The 20334-nt window shown below is 37.1% G+C and overlaps 1 protein-coding gene across 1 annotated transcript; it reads right to left on the bottom strand.

Moving 5' to 3' along the window:
* Positions 1-1245: 1245 nt before the first annotated feature.
* On the bottom strand, positions 1246-20030 carry LOC140232381 (uncharacterized). Its single transcript, XM_072312508.1, has 4 exons — positions 19676-20030; positions 3109-3232; positions 2206-2273; positions 1246-1648 (listed from the first exon to the last, which is right to left on the bottom strand). The coding sequence occupies exons 1-4, from the start codon at positions 20019-20021 to the stop codon at positions 1389-1391; spliced, it is 798 nt and encodes a 265-aa protein (XP_072168609.1). The 5' UTR covers positions 20022-20030; the 3' UTR covers positions 1246-1388.
* Positions 20031-20334: the final 304 nt, after the last annotated feature.

Here is a 20334-nt window from a genome sequence, read left to right as displayed (position 1 = left end):
TCCCAATATTTCGTCATTATTCTCACATCGGCACGAAGTACTTTCATATTTGCCACTTAATGTCATCCGGGGCCAACAATACATGTGTGACGTAATTACTTGGTCCTTTCAGTGTATTGTACGTTTATCACGTTCTATCGGTTTTGTTGCTTTGAATAATCATTGTCCATTTCCTATGGGGGGGGGGGGGTGTTAGTGACTTCGAACATCTGTTATCACCAGTTGCGTCTCGCTGAAAAAAAAAAAGAAAAGAGAAAGATGACAAATAGAGCTCTTTACACGATTTATAGCAATGCTGCGATAATACCCGTGTATGTTCATTTTACATGAATTAAGTACTGTATACATGCACGTAAATTTGTGGCCGTGGTAAATTCAGATCAGATGTCTTAAAAAACATCAACAGAGCAACATCAAATAGCTTACATACGGGCAAATGTATAGGTACAATACGTACCAGTACGATGCACAACAATCTGCAATCAGTTCGATTCAAAATTTATTTCAAATATCACTTTTTTTTCAAACAACTATGTACAAAAATAACAAGAAATCGATGTAATAAAAAATATTTCAACATACATTTAAAAGTCGGAAAGAAAACTATCGGCACATGTGTAATCTCTGTTTAATTGTTTGAAAAAAAAAATGCTATCGAAAAAGAAAGGCCCACACGTAAAAGACATGCTCGTTGAGTCAAGTACAAAGCAAATTCATTGTTTTTCGTTCTCCTAATGTTTACCAATACATGTAGTTTTATCACCTCACACACGTCTAGCACATAACTTCGTCCTCCATCTTGGCAATTAACTCACGTGATATGTGATAATTCTGCGTCAGAATTAATGACCAATGCACGGAAAAGTCATTATGAACCATTTCCTCCTAGCATATTTCTACTGGACTTACAAAACTGAGACCTCTTATTAAAATCTGTCTCACCGCACATCAGTGAAACAATAATCATACATCAAGAAGGAAGGCTATGCAGTTACTAAAAGATTATTGGGAATTATTGGAAATTTCATATACTTAACAGTTATGGTAATGAAATAAATCACAGTTAAAAATGTAAGTTTACATAATGATAGACAACTAGATTTTATTCTATCATCAGCATTTCTAAGAGCAAAGAGTTTCTTGCTACAGCAAACCTACTACGGTTGTATTTGTGTCCATTCATGGAAAAAAAAAACACTGATACTGATACATCGACTAAAAGTATTCTAGTGTGGACAAGGTGAACGTCATGTCGACGCGCAAGTCATTTAACATTAAATAGATTTTATGCAATCTCGGTTCACAAAACAGTAATCTAATCAGCAGTCCGTGAGAGTCCGTGGCTGCATGTTCATTGTGCATTCTCCCCATAGAGGGCGCTCTTTTCGTCACAGTATGTTGCACCGTTTTTTCGGCCCCTCTTCTAAGTTCTTGATGACACGGTCTCCTACCACAGTGCACTGCCGCAGCAGCCGCAGCACGGCCAGGTGCTTCTCAGGGTCGAACATGTGGTCGGAAGCGGTGTAGTTCTCGAGCTCGAACACGTAGTCGATCCTGTTCTCTTGCAGTCCGGCCTTAAAGTCTCTGATGACGTGGTGGCGAACGTCCGGGTGATCACGATGCGTTATGACCACAATAGGTGGTTCGCCTATTTCGATCGCCAGGATGGGAAGAAATGACATCAGGTCGAAGATGGAGGGAAAAAGCACAAGTGAAACAAAGAGGCACACTACATAACACCATATCATTAAATGGTAAATGCTAATGGTAAACGGTAAATGCTTCGAAATGAAAATCACCACGAGGCAAAAGCGAGAAATGAATGGCGAAAGGAAAGAACACTTATACAGCTTCTGCACACACACACAATATTATCTTGTATAATACACACATACGATAATACAATACAATGTACAATACAATAAAAAGTTACAGGAAATTCTTTCTTTACACAACGCTTTACATCACGTCATCGTGTGTGTGTGTGTGTGTGTGTGTGTGTGTGAGTGAGTGAGTGTGTGTATCTCAGATGACTCAAATCAAACATACATGTACTTCACTAGAGAAAATTGCAACAAAATAATGTTACATTAACTTGTAAAAGATATTATCTCAACCAACACGTCTCGTAACGTAGCGTATACATCAGTTTTGTCACAAACACGACAGCACGGTTTTATTAAAATAGAATCAAAAGCGCCAAACCTGTCAGCTTCCTGAGCTTATCGATGAGAATTTTCATGTCCTGGACGGTGATGTTAAAGTTCACGGCACTGAAAAATAATAATAATAAAAACAAAGGATCAAGAGTGTCTGCGAGATACGTTTTCTTTTTTTTGGGGGGGGGGGAGGTGGAAGATAAGGAAACAGTATGCGCAGCATGTTGAGTTGTGTTTTAGCCCCGGTTTTTAGCGTAGTCAATGAAGCAATTCAGACGTTGCAGAATTGATAATTCTATAGCAAAACTTGATAGATTTTCCATACTTTCAAAATGCTGATTACAAGAGCCATAATGGGGATAAGTAAAATTGATATTCTTAAAATACAGTATAATATTACGCAGATATTATTAATGACTCTATCAGTATTCTTATTATATTGCAATACAATGTACGCACAGGTCTAGTAAATAAGAAAGATTAAAACACTGAGGCATTGCAGAATGTGTGCAAGTAAACGAAGGGATTATGCGTGGCTAAGGGCTAACGATTATACAGCGTACTTACTCATTACCACTGTGATTTTAGTCAAATAAGTCTCACTGGAATATAATTAATTATCTTTTTATCATTCATTTAAGTTTTAATCCAGTGGTGCCAATCGATCGTCGGCTATAATGGTACCGCATCGAAGATATCTTTGTTCTGCACAATTTTGTGAAAAATAAATCGACACAGAATAGATAAACTCAATTGCAAAAGTTTGCACACCATTATTTGGGCGTTTTCTCTCGATTCTATTAAACGGAACTACATGTACTAATATGTCTAGGAATACAATGTGTTTAATAGCTGACTTGTTGGTTTGAGAAAGCAACATACAAACACCTGCGGGTTCCATGGAACCATCCCACCCTAACGTTTCACACAACCCATCATGCATTCGTACCTCAGGACCAGCACAGCGCAGTGAAGATCGCAGGTTCCTTGCCCTGTCCAAGCTCGCTCAATGCCAGCAACAAGATCAACAATGAACTGTTGATTCCATTCCCACTGGCCAGTGAACACATCACCTGGGACAAGGAGGGATGGGGCAATGGAACGAAAAACGATGTAAAAATAATAATACAGTTGTATTCATTTTATGCCCTTCGTCATTCATTCATCAGTCTTGTCCCAATCAGTGCTCGTCATTAATACATGTATATAGTGTAGTAAATCACAATTTTGTTGATGATAGCAGCAGAGTTCGGGTTGCAAATAGACTAGAGTGTGTAAACTTCCTGCAGGAAATTACAAAGTTAGTGTAGCTTTTAATTATGTGCCTGTATTGTTAGTGAAGTTGACTCATGGGTTTGTACGGTTTCTTGGATTTGTCAGGGTAGGCAATAAAGTTGTGTTCCCAGAGGAATTAAGTAGCTTTTGTATATAGATGTGTTTAGCGGGATCTACAACTCTTTTGTATCTTGGGGCCATGAACGTTTTTATGTGCACAGGTTGGGGATTGCATTGTTTGGAATTGAATGGCCACCCTGAATGTAATTGGGTCTGTACATAGCGGGATTAACTCTAGGGGAATGAACTTTGTCTGTAGGATCTTTTGTTTAGAGTTGTTGTGGGCTAGCTTTCTTAGAGGAAAGGAGAGTCTGAACCTGGAGTTCGGAGAGGACAGACATGGGATAGATAGCTCTCAGCCCGGATGTATCTTGTTCATAATGTTAGTGTTGTGGAATGTACCTGTATTTTGAAAACTTGTGCTGCAATAAAAGCAACAAGGCATATACACATTAAGTTGAATCTCCCATTTTGTTTTTGATATGCGTGAGGACTCGGTAAACTGAGATTAGAAGAGAAAAAGAAAAGTGAAAAAGAACCCGCGCGGCGCATATCACAACAGTTTTTGGTGTCAGGAGTGGGATGGCAATTACTTCAACGAAGTGTTATATGGAGGATTGTTGCAGCAAAGTTTGGAGGCATGGACACAATATATTCCACTGATGGCTGACTGTGATTTGCTGTAGTAACACAAGGAGTACCAGCATGAGGATTTAGTTGACTGTGCCAGTGAATAATGCATCTGCATTATCAAGTTGTGGTCATTCATGTGGCAGTCTCCAGAGAGGTTTCAAGTGTGGATAGATCACATGGGGGAACCTGGTGTTTGACGCTCTGATAAGGCAAGTTGGCCCGAGTTGGAGTTGCAAACTTGCTGTTTTGACGAGTGCCTTACTGAGGGACCGGAGTATGCAGGAGTGCTGGGCAACTTCAAGATGGACAGGCTTGTAGCAGACTGGAGACCGGATCTGATGGCGCGTGAAGAGTTTGCTGTAGACGTCGGAGTGCTGGCATATACGTCGGGGGCAGCTGGACATCGATCAGCCCATGACGATGGGAGCTGACATTTCATTTTCATTCATTTTTTTTCATTCTCATTTTATTGTTTCTGTATGGCACAATATAATCAACTCTGATCACTTTCAGAAATAAACATATGATTCATAATAATTCATGGCTGATTTTGCACATGACAGGTAATCAGATCTTAGTGACAAAGAGCGAAGACATAATGATAATAAACAAAAAGTCAAGGTACCATACAGGAGGATCCCCAGTAAGCCGAGCTTGATATTGGGGCCTCATACACAGATAAATGAATAAACAGTTTCAACCAGCTGTCGGTTTACTTAACTACAACAAGACAAACTAGTTTTACACAACAAAAACAGTTACACAACAAAACATACACGGACATGTACGCAGGTGATGCTAAGAAAGAAAAACAAAGAAGAAGGGGACAGCGATAATGAAAGATGGTGAGAAAGAACAGGAGAGAGAGAGAGAGAAATAGAAAGACTCCTCGTTCACTGTACAATAACACACTGTGCAAATACAACACTATTGCAGGTGCATACACCCTGTTGCCAGGTAACGGCTGGGTGTAGCAACGTACGGACCAGTTACATCTGTATATAAAAATAGAGAAACATTCCATGACATGCCTGCAACAGAAGGCAGAGTACAACATAGAATGAAGATGCTTCAAGTAACAAAAGAAATTCATGTTCTGGATATGTTAATTAAGTCACTGATATTTAGCAACAAGCATATGTTTAACACATCTTTTAAAGGAACCAATCGTGCGAATTGCACGGGACTGAGATGGTAAAGAATTCCATACGTCTGGGCCAGTGTGTCGGATTGACTTTTTAGCTAAACAAGTTCTGGGATTTATAAGATGAATATTGGAGTCATTTCTTGTAGGGTAGGAGTGGATTTGTTTATTGAGTTGGAAAATATTCATGAAATAAGAAGGTAAACACTGAATGTTGTAGCGAAACATGAAGGTAGCAGTCTGTAAAAAATTAATGTCATCAATTTTCAGAATTTTATGCTTTTGAAATATTGGGTTTGTGTGAGCTCTATAATCAGTCCCAGCACAAATACGCATGGCTTTCTTTTGGAGCAAAAATATTGAATTTGTACTACTGTATGAAGTTGCCCAGACAATGTTGCAATAATCTATATATGGCAAAACGAGTGAGTTATACAATACAAAAAGAGTTTCTACCGGAAGAAAATACCGTAATTTACGTAGAACACCAATATTGCGTGCAATAGGATTTGATATATGTCTGACATGATCAGACCAATTTAAATATTCAATAATAACAACACCCAAAAATTTTATACATGATTTTTGTTCAATTGCAATATCATCTATGAGTAACACATTATTTTCTGGATCATGATTTGTTCTTCTATAACCTTTAAAATGAATAAAACTCGTTTTCGACAAGTTGAGAGATAACACGTTGCTCCGGAACCAACGTGACAATTTCGGTAGTTCAGTATTCAGTTTCGAAATAAGACTATTGTAATCAGCATGGGAAAAGAATACGTTGGTATCATCGGCAAAGAGAATATATTGCAATGAATCTGACACATTAACCAAATCATTTACATATATCAGGAATAAAAGCGGGCCTAAAATGGATCCTTGGGGGACACCACATGTTAACGGAAGCAAAGTAGATGAATGAGAATCATGAACAGTATATTGATATCTATTTGATAAGTAACTAAGAAACCAATCAAGGGCGACGCCCCGTACACCATAATACTGCAATTTGGAAAGTAAGATACCATGATCTAGAGTATCGAACGCCTTGCTGAGGTCCATAAACACGCCTATCACGTGCTTATGGTCCGCCAAGGCGCTCGATACTCTGTCGTATAGTTTCAAGAGTGCAGCATCAGTGGAATGGGCTTTACGGAAACCATACTGATCAGGATTAAGCAAATTATTGCGTGTGATAAAATTATCTACTCTGTTATACACAATTTTTTCAAGAATCTTTGAAAAGGCAGGCAGAATAGAAATGGGGCGGTAATTCGATATATTTGAAGGATCATCCTTTTTATGGATTGGTACCACCTTAGCTACTTTAAATGACTGTGGATATACACCTGTAGATAATGAAAGGTTGAAAATATATACCAGTGGCGTCAAAACATATCGTATTATTTTCTTCAATAAATATGAGCTGATTTCATCATGACCAGTTGCATAACTATTTTTCAATGATTTAGTGATTTCTAATATCTCACTATCACTTACAGGATAAAAAAATAACGTTTTGTAAAAACTTCTATTCAAAAAATCTCGAAAATCAATTCCATTCCTATCAATTTTCTTAGCTTGATTTTGACCAATTCCGGTAAAATACTCATTAAATTTATTTGCAATTGTTAATGGTGTGTCATATGACACTTCTTCAAAAAATAACGTATCAATCTTATTAACACGACCTTTATTCAAAATTTCTTTGATTACTTTCCAAGTAGAATTACAATTATTTCTAACTTTTACAAGTCTATTATGAAAATATGATTTGCGAGATGCCCTTATTATTTCTGTCAATTTATTTCTATATTTCTTATATCTATCAAAACATTCTAAATCAAATCTATTATCTATATGCAATTTATATAACATATTCCGTCTCTTAATTGACCTCAGAATACCATTCGTGATCCACGGGTGTTTTTTCTTCTGTTTAACATTCATTTCTTTTAAAGGCATATTCTTATCAAAATAATATACAAATTTATTCAGAAAACAATCATAGGCAGAATTAACTTCCTCGCATACAAAAACGTCTCTCCAAGTTTCTACTGCCAAATCATTTTTCAATCTATTAATTGAATCACAAGTTATTTTACGTTTAACATATTTGGCAGACTGAGAAAATCTTTTTGAAATCAAATTGGTAAAGATCAAAAAGATTGGAAGATGATCAGATATATCAGCATAAAATATACTTGACTTCAATGTATCTCGTTGCATATTAATAAAAATGTTGTCTATCAGAGAAGCTGACTGAGATGTAATTCTTGTCGGTTTATCAATTGTATTATAAAATGAATGTGATAATAAAATATTAAGAAAGGTTGAAGTTGAGTCATTTTCAGTTGCAAGATCAATATTGAAATCACCCATTAAACAGCACATCTTATTGGAAGAGTTAATTTTCCTAAGCAGGGTTTCTAAGTCCTCAAAAAATAATTCCAGGTTTGTATTTGGGGGTCTGTAAATTACACATATGATAAAAGAGTTACCAGGTGTTACATCAACTTGAATAGAGAGTATTTCAGCACTGGATAAAGAAAATGTCAAATCATTTCTAATTTTGGGGACCAATGAATGGGTAACATAAAAACCAACACCTCCACCTCTACCACATTTCCTGTCAGCACGAATAAATTTATAACCATCAAGGTTTACAAGATCAGGAGATGTATCATTCAACCACGTTTCTGTTACCCCAATGATAGAAAAATTTAACTGTATGGAGGACAGAAAATGAGAAAAATCATCAAAGTTTTTTACTATGCTACGAGTATTAACATGTAATAAGCTTAAATCGGAAGATACACTATAATCTGACATTTGATGATAAAATTCGTGTGGTAGAAAATATTTGCAGTTGCCATCTATATCAAATTGTTGATCATTTGTGTTATCATTAAACATAGTGAACATGGGATATCAATGACTTATCAGTTATCGAAGTACAGATGTAACGAAAGCATGGCTTTGCTACAGAGAATCGAACGAGGAGGAAGTAAGAGGGATCGGAGAAGGATGCATCACAAGGCACATGAAGTAGACTTACAATACAAATAGAAACAGAATATATCGTCAACATGTAGTTATAAAGTATGATAGAATGAATTGTTCCTCTCCACTTCGTACAGAAACAGCGTAAAGACAAGTACAAGGACTGTGTGGCTACTCCATGTTGGGTTATGCAGAATAGAAGCAATTCAGAGTAAAGCGTACAAAGAATGCAAAGGGGCTGAGATGAGCAACAGTGTGAATGCAAGACACAGGCAAAGGAGGGCAGACAAGCATACAGATGTTATGAAGGAATTTACGTTCTACTCAATAATGCATAACAAAAGCATTGGGAAATTGAGGTGGCTTAAAGCTACATTGCACTAATGAGTCAAAAGTCATAGGGGATACCGTTGTAGGTGCGCCATTTCCCTGCAAAGAAACGTAATTTGGTCCCTTTCGCGTACAACTCCTTCACTTCTCTCCCCCACTTTTTCTTCTCCTCCAGGTCAGGCTTCGTGAGATCGTCGATGACGTAAAACGACTCCCTTGCGAGATTTTTCCGTGCATTTTTCATGATCTCAACTTTCTCACGATACGACAACATTTTCACCAGGATGTGCCTTGGTCGATCATTAGCTTTCCTGCCGTCGCGATGAGCTCGCTCAACTTTCGTATCCATGCCAAACTTCTCCTTCATGATTTTCTCCACAATCTTAGGGCAATCCTCCCGGGCGTTATCCTTGGCTTCAGGGACGCCGACGATGCGGAAGTTGTTCCTCCTAGAGAAGCGTTCGGCCTTGTTTACTTCAACTGCATGGCGGCTGAGCTGATCCTTCATGGATGAAACTTCCTTTTCCATTGCTGCTACCCTTTCCTCCAGGTGTTTGTTTCTCTTTTCCAGTTCGTCGGCTCTAGCACTCTGATATTCCACAGCCTTTTCCACATTCTGTATGCGATCAATGAGTGAGTCGACCGCTCTCTTGATCATTCGTTCGAAATCGGCGGTTGCAGCTTTAAAGTAGTCGTTAATAGACTGTGTAGAGAGTTCAGGTGCTTTCTGCTGTTCAGGCGTATCGGGGATCTCATCAACGTCAGAACGGGCAGCTTCCCCGACAGCAGTGGCGCCAAATCCTGTCCCAGACGAACTGTCGTCGCTACAGGTGCCGCCATCTTCCAAATCCAGCAGTTTCCCACGTTTTGGATACCTTTTGCGTCCGTCCTTGCTCATGGTGGAATTAGCAAATGATGATATGATAATAAATTCAGGTAAGTATTCCGAGAAATTAGGCTAAATCCAGGAAATGGAATCTAAAAGTGGAGAGGACGATTCGCGTGTCTACCAATGACGAGGCGCCATCTTGTTTTCTGTCATGCAGTGAACACATATTTGATAACTGCTGAAGTTTTATCTGTCTGAAGGACTGAGTGGACTTCATGCAGATTTTGATTTATATCATTGTGTTTTGTATTTGAAAGTGAGATGTCTAAGTCAGTTTTACTGGTATTAGGCATACAAGTAGTCATGTGTGAGCAGTTTCTGTGTAATAGCATTGTTTACACAGCAACCAAGAATGAGGCTAGTAAAATTGCTTCATTGATATGATTGTGTTCATTATTGTGTGAGCCACAATAATGGAGGGTTTGCAAATTGATAATTGCTCTCTGACTACATTTCAACAAGCAACATTTGAGTTTTGTAATCTCGCTCTAGGCCATTCACAATTTGAAAAGTTTGGTGGGTGTTGTGAAGATGGCACTGAAACACCTTTTTCTAACTGGTTGGAAGGATTCAATTTCGTTATTGAACCTTTCCATTTCAGTGATGAGGAGAAGGCTTGGGTTTTGGTGAGCAACCTCACAGGGCCAGCAAGAGAGGAGATACAGTTAAACTCGCCTAAGTCGACATCGCATATGTCGAATAATCGCGCAAGTCGATAATTTTAAAAAGTCCCGATTTTTCCCCGTTGACTTACGTGTATTAATTCACACATAAGTCGAATTTTTTAAGTCGAATACTCGCTTAAGTCGATGAAATTCCAAGAACACTTTCACGGAAAAACCATTGAATTCACTGTGCCTAAGTCGAATAAGATTTTATTGTGTAAAAAATCACTGTCAAAATCACGAGACGCCAGTTTTTGTTTACATACAGTATATACCAACAGAAACTGCGTAAATAAACATTAACGTTTCATTAACGCAAGCGGTTTCACCTGAATCGTTAGTAACGCAAACTAACGATCGGGAAAATTAACGTTTCGGTAGCAACGATGAGTAACGATCCCTAGCGCAAATTAACGATGTTTCGTTAACATTAACGATAGGTAAGGCAAGAACTCGCGCGAGATTTTGGTTTTGTAACGAGACCTGGTGAAAGGACGACGTAGCCCCTGCCGAGTGTAGCGATCTATGCCTTATATTTAGCGGAGTCTTTTCGCGAATGGTTAATTTGCGACCGGGGTCACCAAAAACGCACGCCGGGCCACCAAAAAAGCCGAATGTTTGCCTTCAGTTTTGGAAATGAAGCGGTAACAATCGGTTCCATAAGATGCTGAATAAATGTCAGATGTTTGCTCTTTTAATTTTGGAAATGAATAACGGTAATATTCGATTCCGTATAATACTAAAATAAATGTCGGATGTTTGCTTATACTTTTGGAATGTCAGAGATTTGATTTTGCGTTCGGAAATGAATAAGGATAAAAAAAAGTATCCGGAAGATGCTGAAATAAATGTCGAATGTTTGCTTTGACGTTCGGATATGAAAAATAATGATATTCAACTCCATACGATGATAAAATAAATGCCGGATGTTTACTTTTACGTTCGAAAGTAAATAACAATTACATTCAGCTCCGGAAGATGCTAAAGTAAATGTCGAATTATCCCTTTGACGTTCGGAAATGAATAACAATAATAATCAACTTTGTACGATGATGAAATAAATGTCGGATGTTTACTTTTACGTTCGAAAGTAAATAACATTAACATTCAGCTCCGGAAGATGCTAAAGTAAATGTCGAATTATCCCTTTGACGTTCGGAAATGAATAACAATAATAATCAACTTCGTACGACAATTAGATAAATGTCGGGTGTTTGCTTTTACTTTCGAAAGTAAATAGCAATAACATTCGGCTCCAGAAGATGCTAAAATAAATGTCAGATGATTGTTTTTACGTTCGTAAGTGGATAGCAGTAATATTCTTCTCCATACGATGCTAAATAACTGTCGGATGTTTGCTTTTAAATTTCGAAATGAATAACAGTAACATTTAGCTGCGTTTGATGGTAAAGTTAATGTTTGATATTTGCTTTAACGTTCGGAAATGAATAACAATAGTATTCAACTCCGTCCGATGATAAAATGAATGTCTTATGTTTGCTTTTATGTTCGAAAGTAAATAGCAGTAACATTCAGCTCCGGAAGATGCTAAAATAAATTTTGAATGTTTGCTTTGGCGTTCGGAAATGAATAACTATACTATTCAACTCAGTGCGATGATGAAATAATTGCCGAAAGTTCGCTTTTACGTTCGAAAGTAAATAGCATGTAACATTCGACTCCTGAAGATGCCAAAATAAATGTCAGATGATTCATTTCACTTTCGGAAGTGGACAGCAGTAACATTCGGCTCCTTACGATCATAAAATAAATGTCGGGTGTTTGCTTTTGAATTTGGAGATCGAATAACGGTAATATTCTGCTCCGTACGATGCTAAAATAAGTAACAGATTGTTTCTTTTACATTTGGAAATGATTAACGGTATCAATCGGCTCATTTAGATGATGAAATAAAAAGCGGATGTGTGCTTTCACGTTCGGAAATGAATAAGGATGATATTCAGCTCCGTAAGATCCTAGAATGAATGTCGGTTGCTTGTTTTTACATTTGAAAATGATTAACGGCAACATTCGGCTCCGGAACGTGTTAAAATACTTGTAAATGGTGGATGATTGCTTTTACAATCAGAAATAAATAACGGTAACTTTCGGACCGAACGTAGGACCAATTTAGTTTTGCTTGTTTTTTTGTTTGTTTTTTTTTTTGTTCGGGCCACCAAAAAATAAAAATCAATCATTTTGGGGCCACCAAAATAAAAGTTAGTGTGGAGCCCTGGCCTGCATCAATGTGGATAAAGTGTCTTGCTGAAGGGCAAATATCGTGCACACCGCTCCAGTTCTCGGCTCCAGAGTAGACAACATACATGTACATTATACATATGTACGTGTGGTGTAACTTTAAGTCGATTTTTTTCGACTTACGTACAAGTCGAAACTCGCCTAAGTCGATGTGTTTTGCTCAGTCCCGAGAAGATCGACTTATGCGAGTTTAACTGTAATATATTGCTTGTCGAAGGAGGAACAGAGGAGTTTTAAAGCGGTAGTTAAGGCTCTCCGTTCATGTTTTAGTAGGGAGAATTCTCACTATTTGCAATGCTTGTTCCACAATCGTGTCCAGCATGATAATGAGGACTTGGCAGACTTCAGCAGAGCTCTCATGCGTCTCTATGCAAAAATAGTGGATGCTGCAGACGATGAGACAGAAGCTGCAGCATTGGGGCAGCTGAGAGATGAAGCTCTGTCAAGTCAGTTTATCAATGGGACACGGGATGTGAGGGAACGGGTCATGTTGAGGCGCCTGTATTTCCAAAATCGGGGCGGCAAGTTTGAAGTGCTTCGGAGGGAAGCATTGTTCATACTCTATGGTGGTCGTATGCCGAGGAGAGATGGGCTGAATGATGTGAATGTAGATGCTGGAACACATGATGTGTTCACTGAGCCAGTCATTCAGCAGCAAGATCTCTCGGGTACAGCTACCATGGAGGTGAATGAAGAAGCATCTGCTCTTTTGAGAGAACAGTCGCAAAGGGAAGGTTGTGTTAGTGCAAGTGGGGGTGGTGCAAAATTTGATGCAGGGGGACAGGGGCATGATAAGGGTGACAAATGGTTTGATGCCAAGGAGGAATTGGATGCTGGGGTGCATCTAATGGTAGAATCCTTGGACGGGGATACCATGACGGATCCCACTTTGTCATATCATGATGTCCAAGAGCATGTAAATAGGCAGTCACCAAACACTCCGGTAGCACACAAGTTGCGGTTGGCTTCAAAAGGGGGGAAGATTACTGATGTTGATATGGACGTCAGTATCTTTGTGATGACTGAGGTACGTACACCTCAGAATAATGTATGGCATCATGTAAATGTTCAGAGAAAAGCTTGGGGTCCCTGGGAGTCGAATTGGAGACCAGATGGTGTTAAATGTCTTCTGGCTGTAGGATAGAGTTATTTTCCATTATCATCAATGGTAAATCACTTTGGTTGTCGATTGAGAATTTGATAGGTTCATCTGGATATTTTTTGTTGCAGTCAAACAAGATTTGACTCTTAATGTAAATTTGTGTTGAGAGCACAAAACTTTGACGCTGAGATAAGAAAAATAAGGTTTGTGTAGTTATGCAACTTCATCAGTTAAGTGAAATGATAATGCTATTTCAAACATGTTTTAATGATGAAGTGTGTGTTTTGAGAATGATGGATATTTCTCATGGTGTTACAGTCTACACTGCAAGTGAGTATACTCTATGTTGTAGATTATTTTGTTCTGAATATAGCCCTGTTAATTAAGGCTATTTTGCTGTTAGTGTGGATGATAATTCTGTTAATAGAAATCCATTCTTCTAAATACATGTGGATTGTTTGGTGAATGCATTACAGGGCTTTATCATTTGAATGTTATACACGAAACTAAGGCAATCCCTTGATAGTGAAGTATATTTTGTTTAGATTATTTCACAAATGAGTGTGTAAGTGGTGACAAGGGATGTACACAGGGTTAAAAAAAAAGAAGAAAGTTTCAGTTGTTTGAAAAAGTAGATTTTTTAAATCAGTTTGTTCACATGAATGTGTTTAGAGCAATTCAGTGGTTTGCTGGAATTATTATTTTCATGATGAAAACTGATATGGATAAAAATCGAGATGTTTAAAGGATTAGTTAATTGGAAATTATGGTACTGGGTAAGATCAATGAATCGATCCTTTGTTAATACAGTATACAGACCGTTCTGACAAGATTAGTATGCATGTATTTGGTGTTTAAAGGATCATTGTGTATTTGAATGATTACTTTTGTGTAAAATTTTGTAAATGAGCAAATGGTTGACAGGGATGGCATTTATATAGCATGCTGTGATGAAGTTATGTACTCCAATTACAGGAGCTGGAATGCATGCTGACAAAAATTTTACAATTATTTGATGACGGCTATTCAGAGACATTGATTATTTCTGATGTAATTTGTTGGTGTGTGATATTTTAGTAGAGTATGCGATCACCAGTGATTTGTCATATTTCCGCATGCAGTTGTATAATTCTTGATTCAGTTTTAAGCAATGTGAGGACTAAGACTGTATCATATGCATCCATGTGCTGTTTTCAGTTATTGATGGTGTTGAGTGACACTGTAAATTGAAGACGTGCTAGGTGGTAGATAAATTAATATTGGAGTGTTTTGTTAGATTGCGGCAGAACATAGCTGCTTGGAGTATTTATCTGCTTTCTTATTGTATTCTGGATCTAGATACACTGTAGTAAGTTGTGATTTACAGTAACATGTGTTGAGAATTAATGCATATACATTGTAGGTGTAATGACATTAATTGGGGGGAATTTGTAGTAAATCACAATTTTGTTGATGATAGCAGCAGAGTTCGGGTTGCAAATAGACTAGAGTGTGTAAACTTCCTGCAGGAAATTACAAAGTTAGTGTAGCTTTTAATTATGTGCCTGTATTGTTAGTGAAGTTGACTCATGGGTTTGTACGGTTTCTTGGATTTGTCAGGGTAGGCAATAAAGTTGTGTTCCCAGAGGAATTAAGTAGCTTTTGTATATAGATGTGTTTAGAGGGATCTACAACTCTTTTGTATCTTGGGGCCATGAACGTTTTTATGTGCACAGGTTGGGGATTGCATTGTTTGGAATTGAATGGCCACCCTGAATGTAATTGGGTCTGTACATAGCGGGATTAACTCTAGGGGAATGAACTTTGTCTGTAGGATCTTTTGTTTAGAGTTGTTGTGGGCTAGCTTTCTTAGAGGAAAGGAGAGTCTGAACCTGGAGTTCGGAGAGGACAGACATGGGATAGATAGCTCTCAGCCCGGATGTATCTTGTTCATAATGTTAGTGTTGTGGAATGTACCTGTATTTTGAAAACTTGTGCTGCAATAAAAGCAACAAGGCATATACACATTAAGTTGAATCTCCCATTTTGTTTTTGATATGCGTGAGGACTCGGTAAACTGAGATTAGAAGAGAAAAAGAAAAGTGAAAAAGAACCCGCGCGGCGCATATCACAACAATAGTATTACTGAATAATGAAAATATTGAATGATGATGCTGATGATGCTGATGTACTTGATACCTTAATCAAAATCATAATGAAAATTACAAACCGACAACAAAAGTATCGATGATGGTATTATCAGACTACAAAAGTTAATGATAACAAAAATCATGAGAATGGTATTCATTATCATAAATGAATGAATACATCCAGAATATGGAGAAAGATAATATGATGCATGGAAAAGGCCAGGATCACTTAATGGTTACACTTCCTATTTGGAATGATCAGACAACGTCAGAAGGGATATGGCAAGAAGACGTGCCCATACTGGCAAATGACTGGGCTATGACAACGGGCTTATCTTTCTGTGGTTTCGAAGAAGTGTCTTTATTAAAAAAAAAACAACAACAACACAACAACAAAACATCGGCACACTCTGGCCTCCGCTATTGGTAAGACACGTGCACATACGCCAATAATCTAAGCAATTTAACAGACTAAAATGATTCTCTAGCACACGGATCGTAGTTCATGTAAGTTCTGTAACTCCCTACTGCCATAATCAACATTGCACAAGATTCACAACATATCTGTTTTTTTGTTTGTTTGTTTTTTGCTCACAAAAATACCGGTAGCAAATATATATATATATATATATATATATATATTTGTGTGTGTGTGTGTGTGTGTGTGTGTCACGTAATATAGGCCCGATATATATGTATATATATATATATATGTATATATATATATGGGCAAGTCCAAGATATCGCGCACCTTACGTATGGGACATTCAGAGATTTCAAACCTCTAAAAAGTAATGAAGGAGCACTTGGATTTTACTGTTTATCATCAGGAGGACTGGTAGTCCTGAGAAGAATATTGTGTTTAGGTTTGATGTCATTTGACCTTGGGTTGATTATCTTAATAAGAAAAATATGGCAACTTACGTATGGGACCAGAGAAAAACTGGATTTTTCAAAATAAAGTTTGAATTGAAAATTCTCTGAAAGTACCTTACTGATCAAGTTCTGTTTAGAAGTGAAGAAAGGTACAATACTGAAGTATCTTTCAGCAAAGTTTCACTGCAAAAGAATGGCGCATATTTTCATGAAGTTGGTTTAATTAACGAAAGTACACCTTACGTATGGGACATGGCTCAACTTACGTATGGGACATTTGTCTTTAGTGCACAAGTGTATTCATGGGAATGACTTTAAATTTCCCCATAGTGTCATATTCAGTTCCACATATCATACTACAACATGTAACAAATTAAACAGACTTCTAAGTGGGTACTTTCCCGGTTCAGATACCTAACAAAAGCTAAAATAAGACAAATAAAAGTAATTACCAATTTACAATTAAATGTCTTAGTTTGGATTCCGTCATGCATTAACACTGTCCTCATGATGTCTACACATACAGATGCAGTATACTGACACTCTATATCTAGCCCATTTGTAATACTCTGGTCAATATTTTTTATCAAATGAAAAAAAAAAAATGTGCGAATTCTAGCTTGCGACCTTGATGTAGCATACATGCACATGTACCATGACTAATTTGTAGTCTTGATAATTTCAACTGTAAAATCAAATGTCATGTACAGTGTAATTTGCAAATACAGTTTGAAGTGGGTACTTTTAGTAGTTCTAGGCTTACCTTGCAAGTTGTGTAAGTTTTTATAGAGCTTTGTAATTGTTTGAAATGCAGCACAAAACACAACAACAACAAGATTAATGAATTAAGTGTATGCTCTGTTATCATCATGTTTTGCCATGTGAATTTTATTTTCTGCAAAATCAATCAAATTTTAATGAAACTTTCAGATTTTAAAAGCCATGGTAGAAGAGATAAGAGGTATAAAGAGATAGAAGAATGTATGTGCCAATGCTGGCTTTTTTTTTTCAAATTGCTTGGCTTCAGATCTATGAAACCAAAGACGACAAAATTTGTGTTTATACTTTGTACATACATACATGCTTGTGTAGTGATACAGGAAAGATTATCATTTGTACATTTAAATCTTAAGAGAAAATGTAATTCTAGATTTGAAACACTTAAGTAACTCACTGATCTGAAACTTACAATTTTGATAAATTCTAATAACCTAATTTGATCATACACTACGAGATTGCAATGCTTGTTGATAATTGTGTAGATGTGGGGTACAAAGTAAGTATGAGTTGATGAAGGTGTCTCAGAGCACATCTGTCTCTTCAAACACAATACAGAAAAGAAAATTGAATTCCCTATTTGTTTGCGTAATTTGTGTTATTAGCACTCCAACCACAGAACCAGTATTGATATTGTGGTTCATGGCAAATGTAAACTATAGTCTTCATTTTACAGGATTTTCAGAAATCATGTTCATGACCTTGATAAGTCATGACATATTCTGAGGGTGTGCACTTGAAATATCAATCATCATATCAAAATAAAAAAGTATTCTCATAGGGTTTTTCCTTTGCTATCAACTCAAGTAATGACAAAGTTACCTGCTGTCACCTCAAGTGATTTTTCTTTTCAGTAAGACCTGTAATGTCGTCATTGATGAGCGCCACAAGCACAATTGTTTTGATTTCCCTTTTTAGGCTGTACAGCCTGTAGTACATGCTGAACAGTGTACTGCACCTAAAATGACACTCAAAGAATCCCATTCTCTAGGACAAAGTCATTTTGTAGAGAGGTAAAGTTGAAAATGATAACTGAATTAAGAAAATGTCCAATATCAAAATGTTAAAAGGAGGAATGTTAATTGAAGACCAGCTGCACAGCCTGTAATGAAAATAAGAAAATACAAGTATAAATGAATATTCTTTATTTTTCTTTCTTAATCATAGAATGACTCAATAATGCTGTTCTTACACTCTCCCCGAGGTCAACTAAGTAGGAGAGGTAGATATATAGACATATCCTTCAGAGTAGGTGCAAAGATAACCATTAACCAAACAAATGTAAGGACATATAGCATCCATGTCAAAAGGCGGTTTTCCCATTTGCTTTGCATGTAATGTCCCATACGTAAGGCATTTGTCCCATACGTAAGCAAACTTTAATTAGTTATAAGATGAAGGACTAATTAAATTTCCACATTTAGTTTTGCTAATCTGGAGTTAAAATGAATAAATTAGAACTTCCGAAAGTATGATTGGTCAATGTTAGAAATCTTCAGAAAAAAACTTAAAAAAACATACTCAAATCCTTATGTATGGGACACTTCGTTCTGGGAAAGAGCATAATTTGCATAATTAATGTGCTGACCTTGTCTAACCTATTGGAAATTATACTAGCTCATACAGGGGTCATGTCCATAAAGGAACTAGGTCAAGGACAAATTCAACTGATTTTAGATGAATATTTTTAATTTGTCCCATACGTAAGGTTTGTTTTTAATTTATGCAAATTAAGGCCATATTTCTTGCATAAATTTGCATAATTAGATATTTTCTTTGCTGGAAATATATAATTGAACTCTTTGGCTACAACATGATATCAATAACTTTTTGATTAAATCAAGATGAATTTTGAGCATCTGAGGGGACATTATCTTGGACTTGCCCATATATACATATACAAATGTATAATATATACATACATTTACATGTATATTTTATCATATATAAAAGATTTTTTACTGTCAAATATCCTCCCGAAAATACGGTTACATAAAAATTATTATTATAATAATAAAATAAATACTCAAGATAGTATCGTACATTCTATTTCCACTAATAAGATTGTCCAACTGTAATGGTATGGAGTGCATTCTATGAGATATGCCCCTTGAAAATGCTTATTGCTATCTTGTTGTAATTTTCGTTTACATTGTAATCTGGAGGAGGGTTCTCTTCTTTGTTGAAAGTATTCATCTATTTATTTATTAATTTATTAATTAATGTATTTATTCATTTATTCATTATCATTCTATCTATCTATTTATTTCTATTTAATTTAATTTGTTGATTCGATGTTCGTTTACTAATCATGCTAGTCCCAGTAAATTGTCACATACATCAGAATTCATTTACAACACTGACTCACCAACTTCTCTGGCGAGATCGACCATAAATCCACCACCGAACTCGCGCATCCCACGGTTGTCTATGAATTTTATGCCACTGGCCACTTCGTAGAGAGTCGGTTCCCTGGTCGCTGACGGCTGCGTGGCGTTGGCTTCTGGCGCTCGGCACTCCCAACCGTGTCCCATGACATAAAACATCGAGTTAATAAGGGCCGACTTGCCCACTCCAGTGGGACCAAGGACCGCCACGAGTAGGTGATGGGGTGGTATCATAGGCCGCTGCCGCGAAGAACGAAACGTTGAGCCAGGTGTATAGGCGGCGTTCTGCTCCCGCAGCTCATTGATCTCATCGTCGTACTGTTCCATACCGGAATGATATTTTATCCCCGCTAAGTGCGAGTCTCTTTAGTAATGTAACAGTCAACTCCTTCTCAAGTCAGACACGATCATGTGTTGTCAGTTACCCTTTCCTTTCATCCGTTCTAGAGCATTGAACTAGTGAGTGCGTAGGACGCGAAGGCTGTAAACGCACGTCTTTTATGTTGATAGACAGTCAATCTTAGCTGTATGGCTTATGGAACGCCTTGTGTTGCAAAAGTCGAAAAATCCTGCTCTGAAGTATGAAGTATGAAAGGAACTATACAGTGTGAGTCAAAAAAATAAAATAAAAATAGATCTA

The sequence above is a fragment of the Diadema setosum genome, chromosome 8 (assembly GCF_964275005.1).
Source record: "Diadema setosum chromosome 8, eeDiaSeto1, whole genome shotgun sequence".
Taxonomy (NCBI): Eukaryota; Metazoa; Echinodermata; class Echinoidea; order Diadematoida; family Diadematidae; genus Diadema; species Diadema setosum.
The sequence above is the reverse complement of the archived record's forward strand: the minus strand, read 5'-3'. Positions and strand labels throughout refer to the sequence as shown.